At 42.1% G+C, this 16,614-nt stretch overlaps 1 protein-coding gene and 1 long non-coding RNA gene across 2 annotated transcripts in view; both read left to right on the top strand.

The window, feature by feature from the left end:
• TSPAN31 (tetraspanin 31) overlaps positions 1-8,107 on the top strand; it is a 156,473-nt gene extending 148,366 nt beyond the window's left edge. The window contains exons 5-6 of the mRNA XM_086965632.1: positions 3,178-3,285; positions 5,724-8,107. Coding sequence (XP_086821758.1) covers positions 3,178-3,285; positions 5,724-5,798 — 183 coding nt within the window. The 3' untranslated portion in view covers positions 5,799-8,107. The remainder of the gene's footprint in view (positions 1-3,177; positions 3,286-5,723) is intronic.
• A 1,823-nt stretch (positions 8,108-9,930) lies between these two features.
• LOC147749053 (uncharacterized) lies at positions 9,931-16,333 on the top strand. Its single transcript, XR_015309905.1, has 2 exons — positions 9,931-12,616; positions 13,873-16,333. It is a non-coding gene; the product is annotated as an uncharacterized LOC147749053 (long non-coding RNA).
• The last annotated feature ends 281 nt before the right edge of the window (positions 16,334-16,614 follow it).

Genomic DNA, 16,614 nt, shown 5'->3' with positions numbered 1-16,614 from the left:
AAAAAGGTCATCAATGTAACTGAGATATAAAGGAACATGCTTTTCCATGGTGGTACGATGTTTGCCCATGAGGACCTGCTCCTCCCACCAGCCCATGTGCAAGCACGCTAGGCTGGGTGAAAAACAGGCCCCCATGGCTACCCTCCTGACCTGTTGGTACACTTGACTGTTAAAAAGGAAGTAATTTTGTTCTAAACAAATTTTGATCATGGAAATTAGCATGTATATATATGTGAGTGTGTGTACACACACACACTTTTTTTTTTTTTTTTGAAGGATGGTCACCTAAATTCCTTTCACGGTTCGGGAAGGGTGGAAACATTAAAAATTGTGATTACACCCCTGGTTAACTATCTTATCAGGATGCTACCTATGATCAAATCTGAAGACTTCTTAAAGAAGATCGACAACATCTTTAACAAATTTCTTTGGCAAGGAAAGAAGAATGGAATCGCACTTTAAAAACTTAAACTGTCCAAAGACAGACTAGGGCTAGGCCTCCCCAACTTCAGAAACTACCAACGAGCCTTTCTCTTTTGACGGGGAACCAATTGATTTTCTGACACAACTGGATATCAACCTGTTTGGGTAACAGTGGAAAAATCACTTCTAAAAGCTATGCCCCTTACTCTATTCATGAAAATGCACGCCCCTGAACTCCCTCTCTCCAAATACATCATACAGGATACTAAAAAAGCACTCATGAGACTAGACTACCTTTCAAAGATTAAAATGCTTAACTCCAACATGGCATCCATATGGCTTGCCCCCAAATTAAAAATAGACGACCAGCTAGTATATTGACCTGACTGGTCAAAAAAAGGAATCTGCATAATCCAGTACTTCCTGAGGGTAATCTCCTGCAGCCCTTCTCCACTCTATAAGCACAATTCAGTCTAGATAACATGGACTTGTATACATTTTTGAGACAGAGTACAGGTGACAAAACACCCACTACAAACTGATAGCCCCTCACTACCCACACTAATCAGACACTTACTCAAGTATAGACACTATGTCCAAACTACATAAACTCCTCCTACCAGACCCCTGTAAGGCCCACACTAGTAACAAAGGTGGGAAGAACAGGAGAATAGCAACTGTAATACACTTGCCTAGAAATGCATACATAGGTCCTGATTTACAAATAAGATTCCACCTTCACTATCCCAAACCAAATGCGTGATTATTAATAGGACCCTAAATGTTGGAACTGCTGCTTACATGATGGTGATATTGCCCACATGCTACTTTACTGCCCTATTCTAAAAACTTACTGGGATAAAATCTTTGAATGCATAAAACGCACCATTAACCTCAACAAGGAATTCTGCATATGTGATGCTAGGCTACTTGGATACTCCACTGAAAACCGAAAATAACCGATGTTTGCTGGATTTAATGCTTCCTCTTGCCTGCACATTTTTTCTTAATACCCCGAAAAAAATCAACATAATCTCTTTTCAGATGTGGCAAGAATGCCTCACCTTTCTTAGAGGAGCAGACAACTCCTCACTACAACTCTCTCTCTCTCCATGGCGCCCACCATAGAGGCCTATGTGGAACTCTCTTGACGCCATTTTCTTTAACTTCAATTCTCCCTTGAACCCAGAAACATGTGCTATAGGTGGAATTTCTTAGTCCTCGTCCACACTATCTCAAGTCACTTTATGTCCACACTTCCCCTCATGGGACCCTCCAGAGAATTAAACAACGCTAGTACAACCCTGTAGTGCTCACTTCATTATCACCTCGTTCCCTATCCATACCTTTGTGCTGACAGTTGTTTTCCTTTTGCACTCATAACCGTGAGAATATGATATGTTACACCTCATTAATATAGCACTCATTGTACAGGTGATGTTATTACAATGATATTTTAAATATGTTAAATACGGAAATGATATGTAACCAAACCAACAGGTGACAGATCAGGATTTTGGTGTACAATTATGCACATTTTAACCCCCCCACCCTTTTTCTGTATTTCTTATATATACGTGACTAATTGTGCAAGTTCTCAATATGACATTCTTCCTAATGTTGAAGACACTCTTGATTCATTTATTTTTGACACTCTCTTATTTTTTGCAAAAAACCCATAAAGACTACTTGAACCAAAATGAAAGTAGCCATTACAAGAAGTTACTTACATTTGATAACGCTCTCACTGGTGGGCACTCTATGTAGCTGCAGATTCCTCACTGCCCTCCCATCTCCCCGTTCTGTGGAATGGTCTCTTCCCACCTGAATAGGTCCCAGTTTTAGGAATCCGTACTCTGCTCGCTGTTGGGCTCTGCATCTGAAAGCGTGTGCATGGGCAGAGTTTATATGATGCTCAGCTCGTTCCATCTGGAGCGGAATATAGTCAACAGTGTTACACGACCTCACCTAGCAGCATGCAAGCAAGCAGTGCTTTTTGAGTTTTCCACATCCAGTCTGCGGATATTCACAAGGCAAGGACTCTGCTTTTAAAGGGAGTATTCACCAGCATTATCGTAAGAAGTAACTTCTTCGCAGCTAAACGTGTGGGCGCTTACACATGTAAAGGCACACTGCTGCTTCTTGTTCTGTACCTGTAATGTGCATTTGAGAAATGTGCATTGCTGTTGTTGCCGCCTGTGTTGTACATGTTCTTTGTGTTGTGGAAACGCACGCTGCTTTTGTCCCTGCTATACATGTACCACATATGATAGTGAAGCTTGGTAACGATTTTCACTGTACAAAAGTCAAAGCAGCTGGCTTTGTTTTTGTTGATGTCCTGTTTAATGTATAGTTTGTGGAGAAGAGGCCTTATTTTGTGCTCCTTGTTTCATAAGTAATCTTAAACAAAATCTCAACTGCTTTTCGTCATCTAGCACTGGTTTCTAAAGTGGGCTTTCTGTGCATCCTCCCTACTGGACCTTGCTTGTGTACTGGATTTTTAATCTTACCTGCTAATTTCCCCACCCTTTCTCCCTGTTCTATGATTACATAACGTTTATTTTATTAACTGTCGCCCTAGTGTTGCTTCACATTAATCCACATTAATCAGAAGACGTGGGACTAAAGCTAGGGGAAAAGCATCTGCAAAGATCAGGTCTAGCAGACCTTGTTCTATACCCATCTGCATGCTGGCGTTTTGTTTACCCCTGAAGACCTCGGTTATAATGGACCACTGTGTTCTACCCCCTGCAGAAATGCAAATCGCAGCATTGCCAAACCTGTGGTTGGAAGATGTTGCAGCATGCGGGTGAAGCCTTGAAGATTCTCGGCGGAGTTGGGCTGTTCTTCAGCTTTACAGAGGTAATGTTTGCTGTGCCAAGGCACTTGTGTAGTCTGTGGCATGGTCAACCATTTGGAGTGTCTTTGGAGGAGCTTCGATTGGTGTAGGCAAATCAAGACCGTATTGTTTCCAAATAACAACAATGTTGCCATGATATTGCACATAGAAGGCTATTGTATTTAAAAGTACAAATTGTCGTACCTTAAAGTGACCACCTCACTCCAGGTCAATACGGACCCTGTCTCTAGTCTTCAACGTTTCATCTGCAAAACATTGTTTTCAGATGTTAGTCTAATGCACTCTGGAAGTTGTAGTTTTATTTCGACTCATTGATCTAATTCGGCTATTTAGAAAGTGTAACCTAGAGGGAGATGGTCACCCTGGTCTATTTGGTTATTTTGATACCAGGTTATAAGAGTTCATGTGGCTGTGGGTCCCACCAATAACTCATTGAGCCCAATAGCTTAGAATCTCACAATTTGCCCCTTGAATTGCAAGCCATTTCTCACTTGTGAAACTCTTGAGCCCAAGCATAATGTCATTCAACACAAGAAAGGTATTTGTGATTTAAAACAGTGCGTTTTTAATGCATAAAGAAAGTTTATCCTCCACTCCCACGCCCCCTCGTTTCAAAATGTCATTTACCCCTTTACTGTATGTAAAATGCTTTGTAAGGTTTTCAGAAAGTCAGTGGGCTTAAATAAAACATGGAGACAAACCTCTTGCCTCATGTAATTTAATTATAAAAATGTACAATGGTAAACCTATTTTTATAAGATACATAATATATTTTGCAAAGCTTTTACTTCAAAGGACAGATGATCAGGTTGTGACAGCCTCGTCACTAATGACATTATATTGTTGCACATTGTCATTCCCCACCTGTATTTTGTGGGGTGAAGGGGCTGTGACTTGTTACTTCTTTCGTGATTTAACCCCTTCGATGCTGATGACGAGCTCAGCTCGTCATCAGTCACGGGGGGCGTGTGCGGATGATGAGCTGAGCTCGTCATCTAACGCGGCTTTTAGAAAAAAGCCGCGTAGCGTAAAAATAACCGCCGCAGCGATGCGGTTAAGGTATGGCAGTTTGTGTCCAGTGCTGGTCTGTTGACGCTTTACAAAATGAATAAATAGCTTATTACTGGTACTGGAGTCCTTCAGTCTTCATCATGTCTTTTGGAAACACTAGTCCGGGCATCTCAAATAGCCAACACAATACAAGTAAAATAATGGGCGTACCCAGTAGGCTTTGTATGCATTCGCATTTATTATGGTTTCTGTTTAGTGCTGCCAGGCTGTGGGCCAGAAGTGCCAAGCAGACACTCGATTGTATCAATTTGGTTACGGTATGCTTCTGTAGCTTCTTCCACTGTGGGTGCAGAATTGGACTTCTTGGTGGATTGTCATCTAAAAGCAAAATCACCAAGAAACGCACTATTCAAAATGACCAGATCTCCATACCATTTCAAGGGTAAGGAGAAGTGGTCACCTAGTCTCAGGGAACGGTTATTTTATCTATCTATGGCCTGAAAGTATCTATACTGAATGAGAGACTGTTCAAGAGAAGACCACTTAAAGTAGTTTTAGTATTTGATCCCAGAGTCCAAGGTCAACAGAGGGAAGTTACTGGGGTCAGAGGTGGCTGGTGTATAAAGTGTGGCCCCGTCTGTACCAGCATTCAAAAACCACTTTTTCGTAAATGGCCAACATATTTTCCTTCCCATGCACACTGAAGGGTCCATAGAGGGAGTGTGAATTGGTTTCTTTATAGTGGCATTGAGAAGATGTTTTACAGGCTCCTAGGCGGCTCTCCCATGACATACTTGTGCTGAAGGACCAGTGAGAAGTGAGGTGTGCCTTAACAACCCACAGGTGTGGTTTTGCTTAACTGACGCTTTGCAGTGTGAGGGGTTGGAAAAAGAGTACCTGCTGATGGCCCAGGTCAGCAGAGTTCCCTTGTTGACTGGTGATTGATAGTGTGAAGGAGTGTCCTCCTCATCAACCATTTGGGACACCTTTAAAGCCTGAGATGCAGAGTTCTTAGGGTGCTCGTTGCGATATGTTTTTTTTTTTTTTTTTTTTTTTTTAAATAACACCGTATGTATGTGGTTACTACTTTTTTTCATCCCAAGCATAATTCTTGCTTCTTGCAAACAAGTTGCTTTATCTTGGAGGATGTTTGGTTTAAGCTCAAACATCTTGACGATTTTTAGTCTTAATTTTATGCTCTTAGTTCAGTAATTCTAGAATGCACCATAAGTGTTTGAGGCAAAGCTGATTTAGTTAATCTGCCTGTGTGGGTTTTCTTTGGACTTGCATATTACCATTTCATGCCATTGCAAACAGGGGGAAAATTCCATTAATTTAATTTTACCATTTCCTGAAATACTTTCATCTTCGTTTTGACTACGTGGTGCCAGTTTAATAATACAAAGTATCTTTCTTCTCTCCCTTACAGATTCTTGGTGTTTGGCTAGCCGTGCGTTACAGGAACCAGAAAGACCCCAGAGCTAATCCTAGTGCTTTCTTATAAGACTTTATTTTCCTTCAACTACGTTTTTATTCCCTCCTCCAAGTTTTCATCTTCTTCTTTTGTAGCTGCTCGTGTGATAGCCCAGGGATATTAATCATTTGACTCATATGCTGATATCGGGGTGGGAACCACACGGTCAGGTGCATATGGATTAGTGCTTCTCATGTACTGCTTGATGACGAACTGGTGGTCTGCTGTGTTGCCCGAACGCTGATTGGATGAAGTCAACGGCCACTGTACAACCGCTCATCATTGATATGAAGTTTTTGGCATATAGCGGCTCCAGAAGGAACTCAACGCCTGTTGCAGGCATCAGAAGTACACATCTCAAACTAAATCTTGGTTGACGTTTGTTGCATCTGCTGCTATAAGGGCTGGGAGAAGGGAGATTGAGGAGGAGGGGCTTAAATGTGTCTTGGCGGAGGAATAAGTAAGGTGATGTGGTCTTGCACAATTTAAGACCTGCTGAGAGACTCAGGAAAAAGTGTTTTTCTGTTTTCAGTTATGTGAAATAAGTGAAGGCACGTGCCAACATTTTCACAAGATATAGGGAAGTCACAAATGGTGTGTGTTTGTTTCCCGCAAATAGATTTGCGCATCTGCATCCAATCTACCTTCCCAGGGGCTTGGCATAGCTAGCTGGACAAGCATGGCCTTAAAAAAAACTAGCAGTTCAATGTGCTTAATTTAGCAGATATTGCGTTAATAATTCAGATATGTGCTGGTGAGCATAAGCTTCGATGTGAATTTTTGTTACTCTGCTTTGTGGGTGGTAGCACGGTACACGATGTAGTGCAAGACTGAACACTTGTGAAAATGTTGCCTTTGCCCTAGAATAGCATGCTACCATGTGGTATTCAGTTTTTGAAGCAGTTATTTGCATACTTCGGGTTTACATTTTAGTTGGCAGGAGTGCTTTTTCTGCCTCTTTCTTTGATGACTCAGCGGCTCGTCAATGAAATATTTTAGGTGGGTTGGAACAGCAGAGAGAGATGTTAGACTTTGGGGCAGGGTGCGGTGGTTATTGCAAGCTAAAGTCTATTTCAATAATTTGAGGGTAAGCTGGATGATATTGCAATTCACAAACACTTGAAATTGAAAACATCGCTGCTAGCATATTGGATATGTCATCAAGTGGGACCGTACTGTGAGTTGCTCCAGCTTTTTTTTTTTTTTTATTATAAATAGAAATCCCGATTGAGAAGCATTTTAAAGTGTACCACAGTAACCAATCCCAAAACTTACGTTTTATCCAACGCGTTGGAAATATTCTCCCATTTAGCCACATCCTATGATGAAGGTGCACTGTGGACATTCTGGGTCTGCCGAACTCTTTAGCCCTTAATTTCCCAACATAAGGCACTCGTTTTTGAAGGAGAAAGCTGATGTAGCCATCTGAGAAGAAGATTGATTCCCAGTCGAGGGGTGAGTGAAGTGGAAACTGATAATATGAGCGGTGCACACCAATTATTCCCAACACCTCTAGAAAAAAAGTTGTATTAAGGAGGGAAATATAGTATAGGAAAACGCGAATAGGGGACCAAAACCCAAAAAGGGAAAGGTAAGAATTAATGAATGGTGGCAAATTATGTAAACATTCCACTCTGGGTTGTTGTGGTTTCCCCCCCCCCCCCCCCCCCCCCCCCCCCCCCCCCCCCCCCCCGCCTTTCCATTTTTCAATCCAGTTTGACCATAATGTTAAAGATTGTGTCCGCTTGGCGGATTGTGACCACTTGGGGGATTGTGATCAATTACCAGTGAAAAGTATCAAATTATATCCCGACTTTCAGGGCCCTAAGCAAGTTATTTGGGTAGAAGCATTTCTTTCAGTTTTCTAAAGCCATTTAGAGGATTATGGACCGGTTCATATTGTATATTTTGTGATAATTTGTTTTGTTTGTTTTATTTAGTTTATTTATACATTATGCTCTGCCCAGGAGAGGTGGAGGTGCTGTTTCATGGCTCAGTGTTTTTAATAGTCTGAAATGCCCCCAACTAAACTGGTTGCACAGATTGTTGCACAGATTGTGGCCCAGAGGTCCAAGTTGTGTAGGTTTCTGAAAGGGCATCCGGCTTATGCATGACCAGCATCAAAGTCTATCTACAGGGTAAGACAACGGGCTTCCAGGACGAGACAGTTGCATGTATCACCAACCTTAATTATTAAGAATGATAATTTTATTTCTATCTGCAATGGCATAGACAAGTTTCCAAATGCAATCATGTTCCTGAGTAAATGGCACCAATGTTATTTAAAAAAAAAAGTGTTTGAACAGAAAATAAAGGTACTTTACGTGATAACCAGCCAAGATGTGCATGGAACAAGTACATCCATTGTTTGGAGACACTCACAGTGAGGTATGCACTTGGGACTGGACCATAAGGTGAGCAATTGTAGATAAATTGTACTGCAAAGCCATACTGTCTTTCTGCCATCTTAAAATGCTTTAGGAATTTGATTTGATTTGCTTTGTGAGGGTGGAATATGGAATGGTGGTGATGCAGCATGTCAAAGGCTTTCTTTGAGGCCATGCTGCACATCTTGGGCATGCTTACAGCTCCCTCTTGCACTACTTTGGGGCACAAGGATCACCCGTGGTGTTGTCTGGGCCTCTTGAACCTGCTTCAGTTTTTATACCGGTGTCGGACCGAGGCTAGCATCTCTCTGGCCCCTCAAGCATTGAAGCCTGTGCTGGAGGAGGAAACCCAACCCATAGTGGTGTCTGACTTTAAGCCGGCTCCAGCAACGTCCCGATAATAATGTGCAGCGGCCTGCCCTGAATCGACACGATTATACTACAGTGCAGCTCCTCACAGATCTAACAGCAATCTTTGGGCTCAGACTCTGCAAAGAGCCAGCCATTTGAACGCAGCAGGAGTCGTCCTGCTTGTACATGCACTTGCAGAATGGCAATGGACAGTGCACCTTGCCCAATACTAATGCCGATGGTGATTGAGATCTTACCTGCAATCCCAGACAACTGAAGTGCTTCCTTTGCACAGACTATTCAAATGGTTGGAAGCGACCAAATTTGTCATCAGTTCTGATCTGGACACCACAGATTGTTTGGGAAGGGCTATAGGAACGTCCAGCCATCCTTAATGAACACGCCTTTTGACCGTTCCCACTTGTTCGATGAAAAAGGGGACGCTCTCTACAGTGTTTTCAAAAGAACCCTGTCACGACACACTCTTTTTGGGCTTTTAGCTCCAGTAAGGCAACCCCCCCCCCCCCCGCCCCCTCCCCCCTGATCATGAGGGGCAGTGCTCATACCCAATAAATTAGTTCTCCAGCCACAACTTTGAAACCCTTTTAGTGTTTCCTTAGTGGTACACATCCATCCAGTACGAGGCAGGATCGGCCACTTTCTGCAGGGGTGCAGCACTACATTGGTCCTGCATATTGTCCCAACAGGATTACACCCTGCCATTTCTTTTAGAGTCACACACCTGCCACCTACATCGGTCTACTTCTATGAGAACCATATGTCTATTTCATGCCACGAAGTGCTGGATCTTTGGATGCTGACCTTAGAAGTGGGGACTTCCTTGTGCCAAAGAAAGACTGATGTCTCAATCCTATTCTAGATGTTCACCCTCTCAATGCCTTACTGCGCATGGATACATTCAAACTGCTCACCCTGGCCCAAATTCTCTTTGCTTGAATCCCGGAGAGTGAATGCTGATGTGGAACCTGCATGGGGCTTATTTTCGCATCCTTGGCTTGCATTTCCATCGGCACTACCTTTGATTCCAGGTGAGCCACAGGCAAAGCACTTTGTTGGTTGCCTCCTTTTCAGCCTCACCAGTGCCTCTCTGGTGTTCACAAAAGTGAAGTTGGTGGTGGGGTACCAGTCTTCCACTACCTCTACGACTACCTGTTGAGAGGTTTGCCACAGTTGGATGCGGACCACTTCCATAGGACAGCAAACCTCTTTATATCATTGAGATTCTCAGCAATTGATGTGCATTTTGTTAAATTAATGAAATAAGGTGCATTTAAAAGGAAATTATGTTAAAAGGATTGACAAACTAATGACTCCGAAGAACTAGGAGATATTTTAATGACTTTATTGGAAGAATGGAGTCCTTTTTTTTCTCTTTACATTTGTAAGAAATGTTTAAAAACTTTAATCCTACTTAATTTAAAAGCAGTATGTAAATTGTAACGATCAGGGAATCAGATGACATTTATAAAAACCTGCTGAAGTCACAAAGGGCTCCTTCAGTGGAGCCATCCTGGGTACAGTTCAGTTTCAAGCCTTTCCTCCAGACCTATGAATTCATCCTCTGAGACCTCTAAATCAGTGGACTACACTTCAATTTGTTTCAGCTGCGGCTTGGTGTTAAAGGCATTTCTTCCCTCCTTTAATGGACAGCTGGTGTAAGTTCTCACAAAAAAACTACTGCCATGTTGTCCTGCAAGAAGCACAAACAGGGTGAGGTGGTGTCCTGTGCCAAGAGGGCCTGCAGCTCTGCAACTGGCTGAATCGCATGGGGATTTCCCTGGTGATGCACCACCTGGGAGAATCTGTAAACACCAGGGTAAACCAGCTCAGTTTGTGGTATTTAGTGGATCACGATTTACAATTACACTTGGATATAGCACAAGACATCTTCTGATAGTGGGGGAAATTTGAGCTCTTCTCCAGCGCAGAGAACTTGCAATGTGAGCACTTGTATGCTGTGGAGTTCCTAAAAAGGCTCTTTTGCTGACACACATTCTGCCTAGATGGGAGCACAGACCTCTTGTATGCCTTCCTGCAGTTACCTCTCCTGAGTTCATACTAATGGCTTTGGTCAGAGGCACGTGGTCCCTGGAACTTCCGGTGGTGAGCATTTATTCTCTGATGAGGTTGCTGCTTCATGTGGGCCTTTTGTCACATCAGCAGGTCAGTGTCTTGCACTAGAGCCTGTACAACCAACCTAGAGTTTGCACAGCAACAGTTGATCTTCTGCCTGTGGTCGTTGATGTTGTTTTGTCAGCCAAGCACCCTTAAATTAAATCTGTACATGCAGGATGCTGTGACAAGTTTGTGGCTTGGTGCAGTTGCCAAGTCAGACCTGTTGCTAGCAAAACTGTTGGATGTATTGTTTGGTTAGTCTTTGGCCCAGCAACGACTTGTGGCGGGCACTGCTGGTTACTTGTTGGCCCTTTTGGTGTGTGTGTGTGTGTGTGTGTATATATATATATATATATATATCACTCCCAGTTTGCCTTGCAAATGAGTCCGCACTCCTCAGTAGGTACGTTGCACAACAACTTTTTATTAAGGTAAAGCGAGCATTTTAGTCCATGTTTTCTCCTTTAGCTGCCTGATGCGTTTCAGAGATTCCTATCTCCTTTCTCAAAGGCGCATGAAAGTCACAGTGTTTCACAAGCCGCTTTTATTAATCAATTAACCATCCAGTGTGCTCTTGACAAGTTGCCTCCTTCAGTGATTGGCTGAAGTTTAAATGAATTCTTGCAAGGCATTGCGGCACTTGTAGTCTCTTTAATTACCCTCGATTGGGATTCTGTGCATTTCACTTTAACAAGGGAAAAACGCCCTCCAATGGGTTCCAGACTGAAAGGCCCGCTTTCATCAATTTAAAGTACCTGCTTTGTCGTTATATATCCAGCTCCTTTGGGGATTGTCCACGCAATGAGCGGCACACGAGAGCAAACCAGCTTTTCCCCACAACTCTTTATTGGTATGGATATGCACGCACAAAGTTTATTTCCAACACCAGACTCACAACATCCGACGCGTTTCGTTTACTCACTTCCTCATGGATAGTTAAGTCAGAAAGGTGCATAATGGGTGTGTTAGTTCCGTCGTTTGGCTTCATCGTTTTCCTCAATAGGAATGCATGATTAATTTCCGCACGTCCCTGTAGGAATAACAATCACCATTTCTGCCTGTTATGGATGCACCTCCTCTTTAGTGTCATTAAAGGCTCTGTATGAGCCCCTCTGGTTGAGCACATCCTAGGGAATGTGATTATGCCGAATAAAGGACTCAAATGCCCACAATGCAGCTTCCTGACTATTAATGCCCCGAAGAAGGGAATGCACGAAACGCGTCGGTACCAGTCAGGTGCTTACAATTAACTCTATATGTGCATGCCCTCACCTATTAAAAGCCTTGGGGAACAGCTTACTTGCTGTCGAGTGCTTCTGATTTCTTGGACACATCCCCTGGAGCTTGGTATGTTAGCGGTTGTCCTGCTGCTCAGTTTGCACCACCCACGGAGAGTGGGGCTACGGACTTGATGCATTTCAAGCCCACAAGTGGTACGCAAGTTTGGATATAGGGCGGGCGCCTATGGAGGGGCTCATGCGGAGCCTTTAAGAAGCATGGATTTAAAGCTGCATCCATCCAAGACTGATATGGGACATTTGTTTTCCGAAGGCGACCAGTACAATTATGGATTAGCCCATCAAGGGAATGCGATTATGCCGAATAAAGAACTCAAATGCCCACAATGCAGCTTCCTGACTATTAATGCCCCCAAGAAGGGAATGCACGAAACGCGTCAGTACCAGTCAGGTGCTTACAAATAACTCTATATGCGCATGCCCTCACCTATTAAAAGACTTGGAACGGCTTACTTGCTGTCGCTGCTGATTTCTTGGACACATCCCCTGGAGCTTGATATATATACACACACACACACACACATACATACATACATACATACATACATACATACATACATACATACATATATATACACACACACACACATGTGTGCTGGACAAAACAACGTGGTTCAAATTACCATCTGTGAAGAGTTTCCTAAAAGGATTACTGCATATATTTCCGCTTAACGAGGTCCTGGGAAGAATACTGTTAATTATGAAATTAATTCATAAAATTAATTCAGGGAGAAAGTCTTAGTAGAATACCATATAGGTCAGTTTTATTACAATATTATACAAAAAAAATTTTGAAAAAAATTAGTAATAACGATAATTACTTTCTTATCAGGTGCTCACATATGTGACAAAAGTGCTTAAAGTGACTTTAGTGAATATATTAAAAAAGCAATTATATACAAAGATGTCACCACAAGGTTATTCCCACACAAATTATATACAATGAAAAATAGGGGAGTTTTCCTTGAGTTTGTCGACGGCGTTTCGATCTAGTTTGTTTTAGATCATCATCAGGACGTGAGCTTCCCTGAAATTAAAGAAGTATCAACTGTGATTCCTAGGCGGCGAGGAAATTAATTTGGCCGGTGTCGTGAATCTACACGAAGTCTATGCAATAAGCGCCAGAGATTGCAGAGGCTAATGTTGTTTGTATTTGTAGTCTCCGTTTCCAAAGGGGTTATCTATTCAGGTTTGGAAATGAAGGGGCCGTGTTATTCCCTGGGCGGGAGTTAAACACCGCTTAGTTCTATGCCGTCTATGCTCGAGAGAACGCCGGATTAGAGACGTTATCTGCGCTGCCGGACGGCATAGAACTAAGCGGTGTTTAACTCCCGCATTGATGCCGCCTTTGAGCCACTGATACGAGCAATTGAATCCTCGCATCACATAACGTTTCCCTGCTACGGAAACCACACCTGGCCCAGGGAATAACACGGCCCCTTCATTTCCAAACCTGAATAGATAACAGGGAAGCTCACGTCCTGATGATGATCTAAAACAAACTAGATCGAAACGCCGTCGACAAACTCAAGGAAAACTCCCCTATTTTTCATTGTATATAATTTGTGTGGGAATAACCTTGTGGTGACATCTTTGTATATAAATGTATATAATTGCTTTTTTAATATATTCACTAAAGTCACTTTAAGCACTTTTGTCACATATGTGAGCACCTGATAAGAAAGTAATTATCGTTATTACAAATTTTTTTCAAAAAGTTTTTTGTATAATATTGTAATAAAACTGACCTATATGGTATTCTACTAAGACTTTCTCCCTGAATTAATTTTATGAATTAATTTCATAATTAACAGTATTCTTCCCAGGACCTCGTTGAGGCCACCAAAAACCATTGTAATTTTTGCAAGTACTTTCACCCCAGGTTTTACTAATGGGGTACCCTTGTTTTCTTTAAAAATATTTCCGCTTAAGCCCTTTGCCACAGTGGGACTTAAATCAATTTCTTATGTTCCTGGTGTGCAACTATTTTGAACCAATAAATAGTTGTCCATTGCGCCTATTCCTCTTACACATGGTCTTCCTGATTGTAGAAACATCTGCATGCAGAGTAATTGAACTTCATGCCGTTCCGGCCCAGCACCTAAACCATGTTTTTCCCCAGACAAACTGGTGTTAGACATGAGCTTTATTCTTAACAACCGTGATGGTGTCTTTTCATGTTGGACAGCCCTCACCCACTCAACATTTATTCTACTCATCCCTTGACAGAGATGCCATCACTTGGACCCCAGGGGAGTACTTTTTTTTTATTTTTATACAAATCAATCGATTTAAAGGGGACAAAGAAGAGAAAGGTGATGTATAGTCCTGGCCATTAAGATCTACTACAGACAGGTGCCAGAAGGTGTAAGGGCTCACTCCACCAGGTCAAGGGCTACTACTACTGGGTGGCATGTGGAGTGCCTGTCCTGGATATCTGCCAAGCAGCTATGTGGCATCTGTTCACACGTTCACTAAGCGCTACTGCCTCAGCAGTCCTGTCTGCCGAGATGGACATCTTGCCCGCTCAGTTTGGTAGGATTTTTCTTTTTGTTTGAGCAAATCCACAGACCCACCATCTTGGAAAGTTCTGCTTTGGTATCTACTCACAAGATGAGGAATCTATGATAAGTATCCGTCATAGGAATATGTTACTTTCCGTTGGTAATGCTCTTTCTGGTGGATACTCGAACTGCTGATTCCTCATTGCCCTCCCACTTCCATGTTCCAGGGTACTTTCATTTCCAGCTAAAAAGATCCCAATTTTAGAATCTGCACACTGGTTTGTTCAGTTTGTTGATAAGCTGTGTGTGAAAGTTCATGAAAGAAACTGGCATGGCATGTGTGGCTCTATTTGTCGCTTCAGAGCAGAATGTTAATTTGATGTCACACTGTGCTATGTACCTGCACACAGAAACCCTACTATTGGGTTTTCTGGATTCAGTCTGGCACCTGGGGAAGCTTACATGGTGAGGAATCCAAGCCACCAGAATGAACGTTACCGAAAGTAAGTAACTTATATTTCAGAGATACAGAGCGGTAACACAACTTTTACCAGACTTTATAATTCAGCATTTGTTAATAAATCAAATTCTTAACCTCTGGCTCCGCTTTCGAAGCGAAGTTTCTTAAACATACTTGAAGCATAAAAAGGAAAACTGTCAGGCGTCCTTCCTTGTCCAAGCTAGAGGTGCACATGATAAATGAAAGATTGCTCTGCATAGCTTTAACCTAGTTTTAGGAAGGAGCACATCATCCTATGAAGTTAAGGCGGTAAGGTAATCTGAGTGACAGCTGTAATGTTAGTGTGATCAGGCTTATGAGAGAAAACCTCCTATATTACTCATTTTCATCCTGCTAAAGTAGACCTTTGTATGTTGAAATAATAATTGTGCCACTGGCAAAAGCTGAACGATGTCTCTGACAACTAGCGGTGTCAAAATGGCCTCTCTTTTGGGACATGATAGTGCATTGATTGCTATAAAGTGGAGTTAGGAAAGGCAGCATCGTCTGCATCCTTTTGACCTCCCTAACACAGCTACTACTTTTCAAAAGTTTGTGGTTTGTTTTTGTCAACTGCAACTCCACACGAGTCCCTACTAAAATTAGAAGCGCAACTGCGTTTGTTTTGAATTTCAGAGAACAATGTAGTGTTATTGATTTATGTAGGTGACCAGTGATGTTTCTTTAATTTTTGAAAGACCTCTCCTGCACCATCAGTAAAGGGAAAGTAAAGATGGTTACCGCAGTATAAAAAATCTGGAGGTGGTGTGAAAAAATGCTGTTATCTGAGCCGTGTGAATTGGATTCCTATGGTGGGAAGATGCATGAAAACTTTCAGTGCTTCAGTTTAGTGCTTGTTTGGTGTGGGCGCAGGAGTTGGCATGACATCAGTCATCACAGGATATGCCATAGAAAGCCACAGAAATATGATTGGGTGGTTTGACGTACTGGAAATGTAGTATTTGGCATCATCACTGAAAATAAAGTAAGTCATTGGCAAAGTTAAGAGCTTTGGAGCTATTGCGCTTTTTTTTTTTTTAAATCTCATCTCTAGGAAGCTTTCCCTCCACTCAGTTATTTTACCCATTACATTTCTTTTAATTAGCAGGTCCCACCATGTTAAGGTGCAGTTACTCTCCATTAGTTAAATGCACCCTATTGAGCAGAATGCCCTTAGATTGTGCAAGGGGCAAAATGAATTCCTGCTGCGGTATGTTGGCGCACAGCGTACAAGCTTATTTGTAGTCTACTTCATATATTGCATGGACTGGCAAAGTCAATACCTGTATGTTATGTTTGATACCTTGCAAGTGCCGCTGCCTTCATGTGAAGTTGTTTTGTTTGATATTTTCAGGAACTGATTGTAATTAAAATATCGTATTTATGATTGCTCAATGGTTAGTGTGAAATTTATTAAAGATGCTTTCATAACCTATAATGTTTTTGCAGCAAATGGAACTCATGCTGTTCATAATGGAATGCAATTTCTCCCTTTAGTGCTTATGTTAATATTCAAGCTTTTCAGCTGTCCGCTCTTGTAAATAGTATGTTCGAGGCATATGTGCTGTAGATGCATGTGCTTTTCATAGGTCAGCCATCTAGTGTTGGCCTTGGATGATTACAAGTTGTTTTTGTTCCAAGAAGTTTTCTCTGAGTCACAAGGCTGTGTGA

The sequence above is a fragment of the Lissotriton vulgaris genome, chromosome 1_1, assembly GCF_964263255.1.
Source record: "Lissotriton vulgaris chromosome 1_1, aLisVul1.2, whole genome shotgun sequence".
Classification (NCBI taxonomy): domain Eukaryota; kingdom Metazoa; phylum Chordata; class Amphibia; order Caudata; family Salamandridae; genus Lissotriton; species Lissotriton vulgaris.
Note: the sequence above shows the minus strand (reverse complement) of the source record. Positions and strands in the feature narration are given on the sequence as shown.